General features: G+C 38.9%; 1 protein-coding gene across 2 annotated transcripts in view; it reads right to left on the minus strand.

The window, feature by feature from the left end:
- The window catches only part of LRP2 (LDL receptor related protein 2), a 203622-nt gene that overhangs the window by 140159 nt on the left and 44370 nt on the right, over positions 1-19093 (minus strand). For both annotated transcript variants that reach the window (XM_058549201.1, XM_058549200.1), the window contains exons 4-8: positions 17104-17220; positions 4103-4213; positions 3664-3780; positions 2370-2486; positions 994-1146 (exon numbers count right to left, since the gene is read on the minus strand). In XM_058549201.1, coding sequence (XP_058405184.1) covers positions 994-1146; positions 2370-2486; positions 3664-3780; positions 4103-4213; positions 17104-17220 — 615 coding nt within the window. The remainder of the gene's footprint in view (positions 1-993; positions 1147-2369; positions 2487-3663; positions 3781-4102; positions 4214-17103; positions 17221-19093) is intronic.

Raw genomic sequence — 19093 nt, forward strand, 5'->3', positions numbered from 1 at the left:
ATATTTTTACACGTTTTTTCAGGAAAAAAAAACCTTAGCGTTACAGTTACATGGCCACTTCTAGACAGCTACTAGATAATTTAGAGAGTGTACTATCCATGAAATCAAGGTCATAAATTGTATTCTGTCCACAGAGTTGATGGGTTAATGGTAGGAGAATATTCTATAACCACAGAAAAAGAAAAAAAACTAACTCAAGTATATATCCTAGGAACCAGAATCTTGTTTTTGAGTATTGCCAAGAAAGACTTTTTTCCATAAGTAAAAGCCAGGGAACAAAATCTCCAGAACACCTTTAGAGTCATCAAAATTGCCATTAAAACCATTCTCCCTGGGGGCCGGCCCAGAGGCGCAAGCGGTTAAGTGCACGGACTTACCGCTTGTCAGGCCATGCTGTGGCGGCATCCCATATAAAGTGGGGGAAGATGAGCAAGGATGTTAGCCCAGGGCCAGTCTTCCTCAGCAAAAAGAGGAGGATTGGCAGATGGTAGCTCAGGGCCGATCTTCCTCACAAAAATAAATAAATAAATAAATAAATAAACCATTCTCCCTGGGTGGCAGTGCGAGGGAGACACAAATATTTTGAAGCTCCTCCCATCATGAGATGGAGTCTATTTCTTCAGTCCATTGAACCTGGGCTTGAACAAGTGACTTGCTTTGGCTAATAAGACATTTAGCAAACATGACATAAGCAGAGGCTTAAAAGAGCTTGTGCTCTAGAGTTTGCCCTTTCCACCACCGTGTAAGCAAGCCTGGACCAGCCAGAGCTTTTACTTCAACATCCTCACATGTGAGTGCACTGGTCTAGGCCAGAAGAACTACCTAGCCAAACCACAGAACTGTGAGAAATAATAAGTGTTGGTTTAAGTGCACTAAGTCTTGGGATAGTTCGTTATGCAAACACCAACTGATACTCTCTGTATTTGAGAATCTGTTATAGAAAAACAGAAACATTGTTATCTGAAAGCTAGCCACATAAATTTCCATACTCACCACAATCTTGTCCTCCAGTGATATTGCTTTCATCTTGTCCTCCTGGACAATCCAGAGTCCCATCACAAACTTTTCCAATTGGGATGCATTTTCCAGACCCTGGACAAGTCCATTCACCAGGGTAACATTTATGAGTATGATGAGTACTGCTTTCTATGGGGGAAAAAGAAAAGTTACAGGCCACATGAGAGGTAGAGCCAGCTCTTCTTCAATCCATAGTTAAGAGAAGATATAGATCAGGTAGACAAGAGAACTCTACAAATGACCTATATTTTACAATAAACTAGTAGTTTCTAACTTCCATTGGCCTTTTATTGAGATTCTCAGGAGTGGCAAAATGGAATTATTTAAGTTCCACTCTTTGTAGGGGAGACAGCCCCCAGCCAGGTAATAAGAGTAATATGAAGATATGGGCCTTAATTTTATCAACAAACTAGATTAATAATGCCTAGAAGAAGATTCAGTTATTTAAATCATGAATTATATAACTAGGACTATCAAGGTAACACCAGGACTCCTGAGTTTTTATTTTTGTCTTTTTTGGTTGTTTAATTTGTTTTGTTTGTTTACTAAAATGTCAACAGTGTAAGAAAAACTATAACCCAAATGTAGGAAAACTACTTCCTAGAGAACACCAAAATGTGAACCACTGGATATTCCCAGAATAAGTATCACTCTTATTATATGTGGGGCTGGAATAGTACAAGTAACTTGCTTTATGGTGTGGGTGTTAGCAACTTCTGAACTCTTGGAGGAACTGCTGATGATTACAGCAGAGTGAAGGGATGAATTTCATTGGTAATTTCCTTCTCATAGAATCTTTAAATACTTCCCTGGATAGCAGCCTCTCCTCCAGCTACCAATCCCTAGCTCCATCTCACATGTTCCCATGTGGCCTCTCTTCCACCACCAGACGTCAGTGACTCGTTTGGAAATCCGAATTCAAAACAGAACAAAATTGAACTGTTACCGAAGTTCAAAGTCATTTTTAAAGGTTATGAGGTCTAAGACAAATCACATTTTTCCCTATTTTCTCCCAGACTACTTCTTTTACATAGATAAATCTGGTTAAAATAAATAGTCTTAAAGGGAAAAATCAGAGTGGGCTATAGAAGGGGGAGAGATTGTCCTATATATTTTGCCTTAATGATAGGAGGGAGGAAATTATAATTTATGCTATATTTGAGTTCTGGGTCTTTTTAGGAAAAGCTAGTGGAGTCACCTCTTCTTCATCACCCACTAAGTCCCTTAAAACCCAGCCAATCCTGAGACTTGCTTGTCACACAGATCATTTCTAACAAGAAAAGTAGGAAAAACAAGTTCTGGAAAACACTTCAAGAAAATGCTTTTCAATCAGGATCTCTTCTCCTCCTTACCACATCCATCTTCATCTCTACCATCTGTACAGTCATCCTCTCCATCACAAACCCAATTCTGACTAATGCAGTAGCCATTGGGGCAAGTGAACTGGTCTCCTGTGCAGGTCTGATAGCCTGGAAGAAAACAAAAGCTGCACTCCAAAGACACAAACCACTTGGAAAAAATCAAAATACTCACCTCACTGTCTAAACTGAGATCCTAGGAATTGAAATTTCTATGTCAATTTAGTCCCTTAAGTATCTTAACAAAAGTGAAAAAAAGGAGGAAGAGGAGAAAGAAGAGGAGAAGAAAGAGGAGAAGATAACAGCAGCTTTGGGTCCAGGAAAGAAACTCAGGTGCCACGCTGTGTTTCTCAAGATTAAAAATAAGACAGTATTGCCATAGGTTGACACAGAACAGAGAATGCAGACTGATAACGCAAATGTCCGACATTCTCTTACTTTACCACAAGCACTGTAATTGCTATCTAGGACCAAATGATTCTGAGTCACCCATTCCATGATGTCACATTCTCTTTAATACAGTCACTGAAATAAGCCCAGAAAGGAAATCAGGCATGGCTCACAGAAAATTAGGGTGATACTGAAAATATTTAACAATCCCTAAGGCATGGGGACCAACCAATCAAAACATGTGTGGAGAAAAATCATACATTCCAGTAAATAAATGACACGAAAAGCTGCCAACTTATTGGAATTAGTCTCTCACAGAGACTTCAAACTACATAGTCCGATAAAATGAGTCCAGAGGTGGCAACAATTAGAGAGAGGAGGTTTGCGTTGCAGGCAACAGCATGGACAGAAAAGTAGAGTCAGAGTGGAAAAAAGTGGAGGCAACAAAAGCCACCTGCACCACACTGAAACTCTCCTGACCATCCAATTTTAATGTGCTAAGAATTTCAAAGTAAAGAGGAGAGTTAGGACCATCACTATTAGGGACCTTCTTATCCCTTTCAAGTCCTTCTCTCACTATCGAGGTTATGAGACCCATTCCTGAGGTATGGGTAATTTGCAAGTCCAGTGATACAATGCACCCTGTTATCCTTGTAGCCTAAGGAAAGAATGCAAACTGTCCATCAGCAGCCCTTCAAATCTACACAGATCCTTGGGAGATAAAGGAGCCCAGGTCTAGCAACACTGCTGAGGTTCATGCCACGGGCCCTAAATAATCTTCTGGCTCCATCTGCCATCAGATAGTAACCCTTTTGTCTGAAAAGAGTGGTACATCGGTAGGAAAAAAAAAAAAAAAACACTCCTAACAACATGACTCAGCATAAGGAAATCACCGTACTGCTGCAAGAATTTTCATCACTGCCGTCTTCACAATCATGGTCATGGTCACAGACGTAAGCACGAGGGATGCACTCCCCACCGCCACATTGAAACTCGTTCTGTGAGCAGATCTTAGCTGGGACACAAGGGAAAGAAAAGAGAGAATTTCAATTCCACTATAGCCATTTAATCTCATAGGAAGATTCTGTCTCAAGGTTAAAAAGAATCTCTGATTATGCAGTAGTATGCTGGTAAACGTTTAACAACCAGTTTTCCAGGAACAAAAAGGCCCTCACTTACAGTGTTTGCCAATTTTCATGGTGTAAATACTCCCACCATGGCTGACTTCAAGCTACCAACATGAATATACTGAATACAAACTTGAGAAGAAATGTGCATAATTGGCCAGTATAAGCCAGCTTCAGCCCACCACTGCACATCTCGTGCACGTTACTTACTGCAGTTGTTTTCATCAGTGGAGTCTCTGCAATCAACTTTCCCATCACATACTTGACTAATGTTATAGCAGGCTCCATTGGCGCAAGTAAGCTGCGCACATGTTGGGTATTCTGAAAAAATGGAAATAACACAAACCTTAAATTAAGACATTCCTTCAGCAAACATTTCTTGAGTGACTACTATACACTAGATACTAAATGCTAAGCATATATTGGTATACAAAAGAGACACAGTCTTTGGCCTCATGGAGATTACAGTTGGATAGCGGAAAGAGACATTAATCAAATAATGACACAAACGGCAAATTACAAACTGGGTTGTGTGCTAATGGGGGAAGTATAGAGTGCAGTGAGAGTGCAGAGTAGAGGAGTCTGGGAGACCAGGGAAGTCTCCGCTGAAGAAGTGACTTGTGAGCTCAGAACTGAAGAATGAGAAGGAATTTAACATTTCAAAATGGAACCTTCTTTTACGTAATACAAATAACATCGCAGGAAACTAATGTCCCATCACACACACTTTGGGAAATGAAAGGCCATTTATTTTGCTGGAGGGTCATAGAAAGAAAGCAGGCCTAGAATTCAGGAGACCTGGGACCTGGGGTACCACTCAGTAGCTATTTACTCTTACTCAAGCTGCTTATCCTCTCTATGTCACTACTTCCTTATCCAGACATTTGGATAATTTACTTCACACAGTAGAAGGACCTCAAAAGACAATGTCTAGTAAAGCACTTTGAAAAGCATTATGTGCTATACAAGCACAAATAATTGTTACCACATTATGTACTTACGGTCACCTCACTGCTGTTAACTAGATGCTTAATGCTGATTTTCTAGGTCACGGTGGAAAAATCAGGATGGCCCTTGCAGAAATAATGCATTGTCAGTTCCTCCCCTTGCTTCCCCAGACTTGAAACATGTCTCTCTCATGATCCCTGACTGTAGGATTCATTTTGTTGGTTGTTTATCTGTTTCCCCCATGACATAATGAAACCCTCTGAGATCAAGGATCTTGTCTTACTCATTTTAGAATCCCCAACAGTTAGTATAGGGACCGGCTCATTACTCAATGTGCTCAAGAAATGCTCGATATTGCTATTGAGTTATCACTGGTGAACTTTTGAGTTAAAAAGCTTTTAAAAATATTTTGAACTTCTGCCTTTTACGGTCTTTTAATACCCTCCTTCTCACAAGTATGATATCTTTCTTGGTTTGACTATTTTTTTTTCATTAAAGATTGTTTTCATAATGAATCTCAGATTGTCTTCAGATTTCTTTTTATTAAAGGTATGTTTTAGTTAAGATCTCAAAGACCAGACAGTACAGTCTCACTTTGAGGCTCAATTTTGCATTTAAGAACCCAATTTGAGGTTTTACAGATATAGATGGATACTTCAGATAATTCTTCAGATAGTCCCAAATTCTCCTTCAGGCAGGATCAGTGCACAAAATTCTGTGCTGAAACTGTATTAAATTTGTCCTGTGTTAACAACTTGCACTTTAAAAAAAGAGGGATTCTCAAATGATCTTTTTCCGGTTTTTGTATAGTGAAGGAATAAGCACAAATATTCTCATCTCCAGAAGTTCAAAACTAGTCTATGAAGTGTCATTAAATATATAAATTGCCAAAGTTACATACAGTCAATCATATATTAAAATGGAAGGAATTTTAAAATCGCTGATTAAAATTTTTATTTTTTTCTGAATTTTATTTTATTTTTTAATAGGCTGAGAATCAGCCAGCGCTTAGGGTTGCTGCTGTCTTTTCATCACTGAGATGGTATGCACTGCAAATGTGCCTTCAAAGGGTCACACAACTCTGTTTATTAATTCTCCCTTCAAGAGATGCAAGAGGCCAGTTGAGTCCGGCAAGTAGTTCCCTTCCCCCTGCGTGCCGGATAGCTCCTAGAGTCGTTGTGTTATCTAGCCTTTTAAGAGCATCAGCAAGCAGGAGAGAAATCTTAGAAAAACCCAGTTCTTTGCAATAGATAAGGTATCTGTCAGGAGGAAAATTTATTTGAGCTTGGACTGTGACTACCTCATTCAAGGTGATTATTGTAGATATGAAGGATCTTGGACAAATATGCTGCCTGGATCCTTTGCTCTCCCTGTCCTGTTTTTTGAGAGCCAGCGCCATAAAACTGGAAAAGGGAAGAACTAAAACAATATCCACTGGCATGACAAGAAGATTACTGACACGGCTCATTCCCTCAGCAAACAACAAGGCCAGCTTGATGTCATCAGGGAGAGTATTGGAATGGTCAGAGGTCAGCAGTTTGACGCTCGGAATGAGAAACGAACAGCTTTCTTCTCTCCATCCACGCTGATAATGAATCTCTCTCAATCAGCCGAGGACCTGCCTCAACCCTTGCACACCTTCTGGTCTCTTCTGTGCATAGTTAACCAGAGGTGTACGCCCACAGGAAAAACTGCATATGTAGCTCGCTAACTCCACTAAATACTGAAAATATTTGCCAATCTGTTTCCAAAAGCTTTTTCCCCTTTAGAGACACACACAGAGGGAACAGGTCCAAATTGTTCGCACTGAGTAAAGTGAGAAATGAGCAGCTTCTACCTCCCTTAAAGATTTTAACTGCTAAAGATGTTAATTTGGGCCGGCCCGGTGGCTGAGCAGTTAAGTGCGCGCGCTCCGCTACTGGCGGCCCGGGTTTGGATCCCGGGCGCGCACCAACACACCGCTTCTCTGGCCATGCTGAGGCCGCGTCCCACATACAGCAACTAGAAGGATGTGCAACTATGACATACAACTATCTATGGGACTTTGGGGAAGAAAAAAAAGGAGGAGGATTGGTGGTAGATGTTAGCTCAGAGCTGGTCTTCCTCAGCAAAAAGAGGAGGATTGGCATGGATGTTAGCTCAGGGCTGATCTCCCTCACAAAATAAATAAATAAATAAATAAAGATGTTAATTAATGAGCTTCAATCTATCCCAGGAAACAATCCCAAACAATACTTTGATATTGAGGGATATTTAAAATATTATTTTTTGGTTTATTTGCTTGGCAACTTTGAGTGTAAACTTTTTCCCAAGCTACTAAATCCAACATGTAGCTAAAATATCCTGCAGGATTTAAGTAAAGGGAAAGTGTGATAAGAGAGGAGACAATATACAAGAACACCAGAGAAACTCACTTTTCTAAGTTTTGTCTTAATGGAAAGATTGACAAGTAACTATTAACTAAGCCCCAGATCTGACACAAAAATGCAAGCACACCCTTGCTCATACAACCTCTTCCCTCTCCCTTCCTTACTTTCTTCAGATTCCAAATGATACAGGAACAGGTTTGTTCCCCCAACCTGGGGGCTGCCCCCAAATATACATATAAGATTGGTGCTTGAAATTTTTTTAAATTTTTTCTCTGCAATGATTTGGTTTCAAGCAAGAAAGTTCCATGCTCTAGTTCTGTTTACATAATCAAGGAGGAAGATGTGCTTTGAGGACCTCCTAGACCTCCCAGAATAAAATCATTCACAGCAGAGTAAGATACAAATATTAAGCACTACTCTTTATTATCTTGACAGGAAGGCTGTAAATGATTTCTATTTTCAGAATTTGACAAAACATCCAAAAGAACATAGAAAAGAAAACTAATTGATTATAAAGAAAGAAAAGTCGGGGCCAGTCCGGAGGCATAGTGATTAAGTTTGCATGCTCCGCTTCAGCAGCCTGAAGTTCTGGGGTTGGATCCCAGGCACCAACCTACACACCACTCATCAAGCCATGCTGTGGTGGCATCCCACATATAAAGTAGAGGAAGATTGGCACAGATGTTAGCTCAGGGCCAATCTTCCTCATTAAAAAAAAAAAGAGGGGCCGTCCCCGTGGCATAGAGGTTAAGTGCGTGTGCTCTGCTGCTGGCAGCCCGGGTTCGGATCCCAGGCGGGCACCAAGGCACCGCTTGTCAGGCCATGCTGTGGCGGCGTCCCATATAAAGTGGAGGAAGATAGGGCCGGCCTGGTGGCTTAGCGGTTAAGTGCGCGCGCTCCGCTCCTGGCGGCCAGGGTTCGGATCCCGGGCGTGCACTGACGCACCGCTTGTCCGGCCATGCTGAGGCCGCGTCCCACATACAGCAACTAGAAGGATGTGCAGCTATGACATACAACTATCTACTGGGGCTTTGGGGGAAAAATAAATAAATAAAATTAAAATTAAAGTGGAGGAAGATAGGCACAGATGTCATCCCAGGGCCAGTCTTCCCCAGCAAAAAGAGGAAGATCCATGCCAAGATCATCCCAGATCAGCTCAGGGCTGATCTTCCTCACAAAAAAAGAAAAGAAAAAGAAAAGTCATCTTAAAGATAGATTATGAAACTTAAGCCAAGATTTAAAGGAAAGTAAGAAGTTTCTGATACAAGTCCTGCCCAGACACCTCGCACTTTTCAAGGTCCTAGAGTCATCCTTTGTAAGTTACTCTATGTTACTCTGGTTCCAAGGCAGGCTAATCCAGTCAAAGTAATGATTTACCAGAAAAAGTTTACTAGTTTGGCCACCAGCACTTAGCTGCAAGTACTACCCACAAAATTAAATAAGCAATAACAATAATAATCATCAATAACATGTATTGAAAACTATGTGCCAGAAACTTGTCTAAGTACTCAATACGTATGAACTCATTTCATCCTTGTAACAACCCTATGAGGGAGATACTACTGTGACTCCCATTTTATAGATTTCATATATGTGCCCCTCTGAGGCACAGAGAGGTTAAGTAATTTGAAAAAGATCATACAACTGGTAAGTTGGAGAGTTAGAATTCAAATTCAGGCAATCTGGCTCCATAATGCATGTTTCTAACCACTACAACAGATATAGCTACTATTCATAAGCTTCAGATAAGTTAATAGGAAGAAGCAAAAAATTACAGAAGAAAATATGAAACTGAATGAAAGGAAATAGAACATTTTTAAAAGATAGTATGAAAAGAAAGAGAAGAAGTACCCAAGGGAAAAAAAGTTTTTCTTTCTTCCATTCAGTTTCCCATCCCACTCTGGGAAGTCTGGAGAAGTGAGGCCAACTCCAGATTTCAGGAATTTATAGAATATTCTATTAAGGACTTCAATCTGGTATAATCTAGGAATTCCAGGAAACCCTATGCTAGGAAACAGCTTTCCAGGAGTACCAGGACAACAAGCGAGTCAATATCAAAAAAACAGACCACCAAGTAGCAGGGGACCCAGGCCCCACACCCCAGTCAAATTCAAGTCCCTGAAGTGACTGCCATCAAGGACTAGCACCTAGGGAGTGCAGTAATATATAAGAGAACAATAGCGAAGCATTTCCTGCCTCTTTTCAAAAATAATTTGAAGTGCCTTTAAATAAAAAGCACAAACCTAATCAGATTTATAAAATGGAAATAGCAATTCAGTACCATGGAAAGAGAAAGCAAATATGGTCATCCCAGGGGCTAGTAGCATTAGAATAACAAGTTTAGTCCGAGCAGGCTTTCAGGAAACTTTCAGGAAACTGAGCCAAAAAGGGAAACACATTAAGTTATCTATTTTTTCTTATCCTGCTTTCTTTGAACTACTGGGTCCTAAGTCCCAAATCCCTATCTGTGGTGACCTGATCTTAGACCTAAATTAGAAATGTGCCTGAGAAGCCTGCTCCAAAGAATGTGGATCTATAATACCTCCTTCTTCCCACACACAGAGGTATCACCAAAATCTGCAAAGGAGGTAAAGATTGACATAGTTTTAAATTCTTAAAAATAATAAAAATCCCACATAAGCCCCAATAGAGGAGTAACTGGGCAACAAGTTGGAAAATTGTGTATTAAATGCTCCAAGGAACAGTGCGAAGAAGTAAGATGGTTTCTCATGGGTGAACAAACTTTTATAATGTGCACCAGATTTAGTGGTACTGGTTCTATATAGAAGGAGTTATGGGGCTATATGTTTTTATTTAGGGCCACGCAGCACCTTGGTCCCATAACTATCTCTTCCTTACAGTTATCCCTACTGACTCATCTGGGCAGAACAAACAGGCAAAGTGTAAAGGAGGAGACAGGAAGACTAGCTGCACCCCAGATTTAGAGTGACCACTTTCAAATCACAACTAGAAATGGTGTGGCTCAGGCCCCCTGCTGGGAACCTGGCCCCAGATAATCAAGCACACATCAGCAAATCATTGCTGAGTAAATGTCAGTGTGCTAGAAGTCAGTTATTCTACAAGAGTGCTGCCTTCCACTTAAGAATTTTATTCTATCCAACATACACTTATTGAAACCCAACATCCTAGATACTGCGCTAAGAATTGGATAAAGAGATAAACAAAATTACAAGTGAAGTAGAAATTCCCACATCTTTTTCAATATTTCATTCAACAAATAACTATTGCACACGTATAGGAGTGCTAGGTACTAAAGATAAGGTGATTAACTTCACAAAAATCCCTGCTCTCATGGAACTTACATTTTATTTGGGACAGGGGAAGGATAGACATTAAAATAAATGTCACATAGAAAAAAATGTTATGGAAATATAGCAGGGTAGAATGCTAAAGAGTGACAGTGAGGAGTGGCTCTCTGATAAGGTGATATGTGAACAAGAACCATTAGGTTTAGCAAAATGGAGGTCATTGGTGGCATTGACAAAAAATTTTTTCTGGAGATTGGTGGAGATGAAGGACTGTTTTCAGTGAGTTCAAGAAAGAGAGAGAGGAAATGGAGACAGTGATTAAAGATAACTCTAGGTAACTTTGTTGTGAAAGGGAGCAGAGAAATTGGGCAACAGCTGAGAGGGATATTAGCGTCTTTGAAAAGATGGGAGATATAATGCACTTGTATGATGGAGAGTAAATAAGAAATTCTTCTCTTTCCTCAAGGTTTCAGGGCTCTGAATCCTACGTCAACTGTAAGAATGCTAAAAAGGTACGTCTGTGATGTGATATGGAAGATGGAGTCAGTCTCTCTGCTTCTTCTTTCTCATCTGAAGTAGAGAGAGGATACTAAGAGCAAGGCTCGCTGGGCAGCTTAAACGTGGAACTGAGTTTGAAGAACAACATGTTCTTCATGTTCAACATGAGTCCAGAGAATGACTTTAACCATCGTCTTTATTTCCCTCCAACTGTTCCCTGGTTGCAGTTTCAGCAGTTAGATATATAAAAGAAAATATGTAAATTCTAAAGTAAAGAAAGTCGGTAGAAATAAAACTTCACGGACAAAGCAGCCCCAGTTACAGGCAGACCACATACTGCTGACTACCAGCAAGAAAGCCTTCATTGTAACAGGGATTTTACCCTTTCTTTGGCATTCCTAAGGAACAAAAGAGAAGTGCTGCAAACCAATGATAATTAGCAATAGTTTTACTCACACCAAAATCACTCTAATATGGTACTTGATAAAAAACAAAATAATCTGTTTACTTAACTGGGAAAAAAAAGTACTATTTTTGAGCAACCAAAAGTCACTGCAATATATTAATTGAATGACTCATAATTGCTGCATTGTTCTGATGTTTATCTTAGACTCTGCTTGAGTAGGTTTTCCTTGATGCTAATCCCATTAGAAGTAAAATGGAGTGCAGTTTTGAATCTCTCTGTTCTTTAAAAAAAAAAAAGTTAATTGACAAGCTGCTTAACAGCAGGTGCTATTTTACAGATGTCCAGATTAAAGAGTAAAATAACTTAGGGAAAATGAGCTTTTACCTGTTTCACAGATTTTAATATATATATATTCAGAAATAGTTCTCAGACAGTAGAATAACTAAAAATACCTTATGCGTATGGGAACACAGCATACAAAAGACCAAACGCAATAAGAAACTTTCATACTGCACCAAATTTATTTCAAAGACAATCTTTTTATTGAGACTTGAGTACTCTTGCCTTCCTCACCGTCTCAGCCATTCTCTTCCCTCCCCCTCCCTGCCTCCCTGAGAGGACTCTTACACATTATTCTTTGTTCTGTAAAAGGAATGTCTGGAATGGACACAAGGTGCTCTGTCTTGGAGCTCAATGTCTTGATCTTAGAAGCTTGAAAGGGTAGAGACTATAACCTAGGGACCTGATCTGACAGGCAGGACTATGAAGCACAGAGTCAAACTTCCTGATCCTTTCGAATATTCAGGAAAAAGCATTAAGTCCTGCTTTGGAGATTTTCTAACATCCATTACTATATTTAAGTGGTCTCTACAGGCTAAATGTATTAAGACCCGTTCCTATAGACAACCTTATTTCTGAGAAATAGAAAAATAAAAGTCACATTCATAGGCTGATTCTAAGTTTGCCCATAAATAATGATTCCTATGCATCGAGACTGCAGAAACAATGGAATAATGTGTCATGTCTCATGAAAAGGACTTCTGGCCAAGCCTCACTTAATCCTTCAATCGTGTGGGAACATTCTCACATAAAACAACTAATAAACAGTTGCTATCTATCTGAAGTGACATTGGAAATAGCTAAGTACCTCTATGACTAAATGGATCTCAGCAATGATCATCAATGGCTGCTAACATCATAAAGAGAGAGATAGACATTGTGTGCCTCCTAATGGAAATATATATATATCTTTATACACAAAGTGCTGTTGCCCCTCTCCCCCCCAACACACACACACACACACACACTCACAAATCCTTGTATCTGTTCAAGCCAGTAGACTAGTGCTATTCTCAGCTGGAGCAGGGGAGGGGGACTTTGCTCCCGGAGTACATTTAACATCGTATGGAGACATTTTCAGTTGTCACAACTGAGAGGTGTTGCTGGCTTCTAATGGATAGAGACCAGGGATACTGTTAGACATTCTACAAAGCACAAGACAGCTCTCCACAATAAAGAATTATCTGGCTCCAAATGTCATTAGTGCCAAAGTTGAAAAACCTTGCTCTAGATCTAGCTACCAATTTCCAGGAAATACAAGGGACTGAAGAACATGTTAAAGGACATGAGGGGATGCAATGAGCAAAACCCACACTGTAGAAAACTCCAGACAAGTGACTTGGTTTTTTCCACAAATAAATTGCAAGGGGTGAAAAAAAAGAAATGGAAGGCAAACCCGCACATTGAAAGACAGCAACCAATTCCAAAGTATAGATTTTATTTGGATTTTGATTTAAATGACACTATAAAAAACAATAACAAGTCAATTGTGGAATTTTAAAAACTGACTGGATGTCTGATTATTTTAAAGAACAGTTATTGATTTTTGGGTGTGACCATGATATTGCTGTGCTATGTTATGTTTTAGTCTCTATATTTTAGAGATAAATACTGAATTATTTAAAGACAAAATTATATGATGTATGGGATCTGCTTCAAAATAATGGGGAAAAGAATAAAAAGATATAGGTAAGACAAAGCTAGCTATGAGTTGATAATTGATATAACTGAATGATGAATACAAAGGGCTTCATTATACAATTCACTCCGCTTTTGATTATGGTTAAAACCTTCCATAATAATAAGCTTTAAACAACAATTTTTAAAAAAAATAAAATAGCTAAGTAACCTTCAGCCAAAAATACTTTGTGAACTTCCATTACCAGAGAAAAGTATTCTGAGGGCATGGGCATAGGGTTTAGACCTAGGTTAGCATCCTGGCTCCTCCACCCTTGCTTCTTGACAATCTTGATAATCTCTGGAAAGTGGAGAGGGTCATCATACCTACTTTGTAATACTGACATGAAAATTGCGTGAGCTAGCAACTGGTGCCCCGTGAATGGCAGTTCCCTTTCCCACTTCCCACAAGAGCACCAAACAAAGAGAGAAAACAAAATGAGGGCAATCCTGTCCCCCTGCACCGCCCCCCACACACATACACACACTGGCACTTTCTAAAGACTTTCATCCAGGCCATTCACCTCCTTCTTGTATGAATCTGGCTGTGGCCATGAGATCTAAGTACTAACAAGGAAGTATGAAGATTCTTTTCTTAATTTCCTCTGATTTATTAGATTTTTTTTCACACTCCTCCATAAATAACACATATTGATAAATAAACAAGATAGTGAGAAAGAGGAAAGAATACCTCATTGTAAAACCCTCTTATATGTGTGAGATTCACTTTAGGGCCATGAACCCTGAAGGATTGATGATTTGTATGATTCCAGAAACAATGAGCTATAAATCTGGTTCTCTTTCCTTAACAAATCCTTGTTTCACCAATTACTTAAAAAAAGAAAAAAAAACTTGATTAAAAATTCCTGCCCAGATATTTTATAAAGCTCACTTCCTTGCCTTCATTCCTTTCTATAACAGCTGCTTGCATGCTCGTACTCTGCCAGCTTTTTTCTGGAAGATCCATTGCAAAGTCGTGAGGCAGTTGTGCCGGTGACTTTAGACTTGGCTGCAGGGTGTTCACATGGAATAAATCCAGACAGTCTGTTTTGGCTGCCTTTTATTTTCCCAAAAGTAGCATTTCCTTCAGTCCCATTGCACTTGCAATAAAGCACTCATTTTTTATCCACTTGTAAATAAGGAATAAAGACACAGACGGCTGGTAGCACATGCCTCTGGTTCTCTCTTAAACTTGCACAAGGTAGGACTTTATCCTTCTATAAATAAAGTCCTTCATGAAGAGCAATCACCAGACTTGGAACCAGAAGATGGGTTGAGCGCTGGCTCTGCCACACATTACACAACCTTGAACAAACCACTCTACCCTTTGCAGTTTTAGTTTCTTTATTCATTAGAAAGTATAATAATACCTGCTCTATTTTCCTCACTGAGGAACCTAATGAGAATAACAACTGAAATTTATATAAGGCTTTGAAGTTTATGAAATATTGCAAAATATAATGCATGATTTATCACTATTATTAATCAAAAATATTTTCTCCACTTGCCACAGTGAAGGACCTATTGTTTGCTTTACTAAGTACTGAAAGAAGAGTCCCTGACTTATGGACTTGCTATTTTGTGACATCCAGACACACACTACCATCTCTAAAAAAGCCACCACTGGGGCCGGCCCAGTGACACAGTGGTTAAGTTCTCATGTTCTGCTTCGGCGGCCCAGGGTTCACAGGTTTGGATCCTGAACACAGACCTACACACCGCTCATCAAGCCAGGCTATGGCAGCGTCCCACATACAAAATGGAGGAAGACTGGCACAGATGTTAGCTCAGGGACAATCTTCCTCAAGCAAAAAGAGGAAGATTGGCAACAGACGTTAGCTCAGGGACAATCTTTCTCACACACATGCAAAAAAAAAAGCCACTACTAACTCTAAAGTCTCTATAAAATTTCCAAAGTGAAAAGAGACCCAAATTAGGGGCAACATAATCTCTTTCAAAAGAGAACATTTAAGTTAAAAATTATACCACAGAGAACTGTACCAGGAACTCTGCCAGGAAATGGAGATACAAAGACAAATGGCACAGACTCCTCTCAAAGAAAAATAACACACGAGGGAAGAAAGCATTGGTGGGGAAGTGTTGTTTTTTAAAATGTACCATGTGATCACAGTGCAGATGTAGCATGAATCTGAACATGTTTGGGCCCAGGTCTTTCCTTTTCACATATACAAGTATTTCTTCCATTAAGAGTACAATTTGAACAGTACAGTGAAGAGGAACAATTTGCTCATAACCAGTTTATGTTAGCTCCCACCCTAGGCATGGCACTATATTTGGAAGTGTAGCAAAACATACAGAAGATGGTTCTTTCATCAAGAAGCATAAAATACACCATTTTGACCAAAGGAAAGAATTTAGGAACAGTCCAGAGAACTAAAATTAAATCAAAATGATCTAATAATAGAGGCGGTGTCCCATGAGAATAGACTAACACTTAAATCTTTAGTTGGAGACATAATAACGAGGAAGTTTACGATCAAGATTTCTGAGGTATACAAAATCTATCCACTGATTATTGGAATACTGGAATATTAAAATAACTCCTTGAAGTTTGAAACATAAAAGAGCAAAGGAAAGGAAGCAACTTCACTCAGCTCATACTACACTTATGAAATGCAATATACCAAAAGGAATGCCAGGAAAAAAATGTATAAAAACTCAATGAAGTTCTGGATAAATTAAAATGATAGACTTATAAGGACTTTTAAGAGAAACTAAAGGGTCCCGCCCCGTGGCGTAGCCATTAAGTGCATGTGCTCCGCTGCTGGTGGCCCAGGTTCGAATCCTGGGCACACACCGACACACTACTTGTCAGGTCATGCTGTGGCGCTCTCCCACATGAAATGGAGAAAGATGGGCATGGATGTTAGCTCAGGGCCAGTCTTCCTCAGCTAAAAGAGGAGGATTGGCATGGATGTTAGCTCAGGGCTGATCTTCCTCAAAAAAAAAAAAAAAGAAAGAAACTGGATTTTTTGCTATATCTGAGACTTAAAATAGAGTTAGATGAACATTAGGACTGACACGATAGAATAATTCCTATATTCTTGTATTCTAACAATTCTATATAAACCTCAAGAGAGGCAGATTACTCTTTACTTATTTATAAGAAGTACATCACAGACCATAATTGCACTCTCTTTTTTTGGTTGTGGTAATATTTAAACATTATGCATAGAACACAGTGATTTGTCTGCCTTATCTTGTGGTGTTCAGTTACAAACTGATGTAGTATGCTGCCATTACAGAGAAAGCCATTTTCAAAATGTAACAGTTTTCCAAAAGTAATCTGGAAAATATTCAGCCCATACGAGCAGAAAAACTAATGAGATATTTGACCTACAAACTTACCATAATAATGTAATAAAAGTTAACATTGACCAAACTGGATTTTGCACTTGAGGTATTCAATGACCTTTCAGGATTCTATGTTAATGTCAAAAGTTTCTTACTTCAAAAAATACAGAAACTTGATGTGCTAAGGCAGGACACATTTAGAATGTCTTGCTAAAAATAGACTCCTATCAGAACATCACCTCTAATCCTCAAAAGAATCTGCCAAGGGATTTCAATAACAAGAGGCATATTGTAGGCATTTCTGTCCATCAACAAATCTAACAAATTGATTAAAATGCCAAAGGGACAAAGATGAAACCAAATACAGTGCAAAGACTGAACGGGACTCACGGCAGTCTTTCTCGTCAGTTCCATCTGAGCAGTCTCTCGTGTGGTCGCACCTGTATTCATTTGGGATACATTCACCATTGGAGCATGTAATCTGATGGCTTGAGCATGTTCTCCCAGCTGTGAGGGGGAAAAAATATTACTTTATAATTACTGTCACACACAGACTAATCCACTGACATTTACCAAATATGAACGAAGAAATTCGAAAGCAAAGGCAAGTAAAGCCTATATTGAATATAAAGTTCATAGGGTCCTGAGGTAGAGTACCCACCTACCCCAAGGTAGATTACAATGCAAAAGTAAAGGTATTAATTACCAGGATACTATCAAAACGCTCACAGAACGAAATCAACACTCAAGTATATTAGTGTATGCAATTATATTATCAACATGTGTTGAGAATACAACATAGATTGAAAACCTACATGTTAAACAGAATGAATGAAATAAGAATTTTGCAGATACGGGTGTTCAGCAAGGATTAGTAAGGTCCTCCTCACTGAAATCCTTGTTTAAACAAGGGCCGGACAGGGCCGACCCCATAGCTTAGCGGTTAAGTGGGCATGCTCCACTGCTGGTGGCCCGGGGTTCGGATCCCGGGTGCACACCACATGTCCGGCCATGCTGAGGCGGCGTCCCACATACAACAACTAGAAGGATGTGCAACTCTGACATACAACTATCTACTGGGGCTTTGGAGAGAAAAAGGGAAAAAAAAGGAGGAGGATTGGCATGGATGTTAGCTCAGGGTTGATCTTCCCTACAAAAAAGAAAAAAACAAGGACATATGCCAAAGGGTTAACAGCCGAATGGTAGGAATATGGGTGATTTTATTTTTTTATTACTGTTTTCTCTGTTATATAAACTTTCTACGTTGAACACTTGTCAATTTTATAAACAGGAAGAAAGAAACTTAAGCTAGCTTGATTTTATCATATGTTGATTAGGGTAGGTGAAAGCAAGGCATCAGTAGTTTAGCAAATTTGTCTCTGGATAAAACAGATAAAATTTGATGAACTGATGTCACAAGCATCACATGAATGCTATTCTTTAAGTCTGAGACAGGAATTAGCACGGGGTTTTTTTAATTGTTCACCTAAAAGGAGAAGCATTTGGGAAAAATGTGATCCACTAAAAAATAATATAATCATCAAATGGAAGAAAAAAGTTTTCCCCTGAATTTTTACAGTTTCCTAACCCTTACTACCTAGGTTCAGAAAAATTTGGTTTTCTGATGAAATTACATATCTGTTAAGAGATGTGTCATCTGAACTTAACAAGAAAAACTTTTCTAAAAGACAAGTGGACAATCACAGCATTAGAGCTGGTACTTGAAAATTCATATAAAGATTACCATATGATAAATAAGATGTAAAAAATTAACCATAATTACTACCCTTTTCCATGCTTAATTGGTTATATCTTTCTTGTCATCTTGTTCCGTCTTTCTGTTTAACTAATAAAATGGTTTCATTATAAATGTGTCATGTAATTATTGAATAGCAAATAAAATTTTTCCAGTCAGCCTATTCCTGACACTTTGACAGTATGATTTCATATATTCTCCCAGTACCTTATATCTGTGGGTTAAATTCTACTTCTATTAATAAACTTAGAATAGATCAACTTTTCTAAAAGTCACTTAAATGTCTGAATTCTGCCCATAGCAGAGACATAATTGTATCTGAATAAGGTTAAAAAGATTAATACTTCCTCATTAAATTCCCATATAATTTATTAAGTATATATTGCCAATTTCCACATAAAATTAAAGAGCTTTCTTTTATTCCTGAGAAGGCAAGTCATGAGTAGTGCCAAAAAAATATGAAAAGAAACCAAATCAAGTGCCAATGTTATTTTAATTACCTTGGCTTTCTTCTTAAACTCAAGCCCAAATCTATTCTGTATTTTGTACTTAAAATTTCAAAGCGTTTATGAGGAAGCAATTAAAAGCTCATTCAAACATAGAGAAATGACAAATTAAAATTAT

The sequence above is a fragment of the Diceros bicornis genome, chromosome 10 (assembly GCF_020826845.1).
Source record: "Diceros bicornis minor isolate mBicDic1 chromosome 10, mDicBic1.mat.cur, whole genome shotgun sequence".
Classification (NCBI taxonomy): Eukaryota; Metazoa; Chordata; class Mammalia; order Perissodactyla; family Rhinocerotidae; genus Diceros; species Diceros bicornis.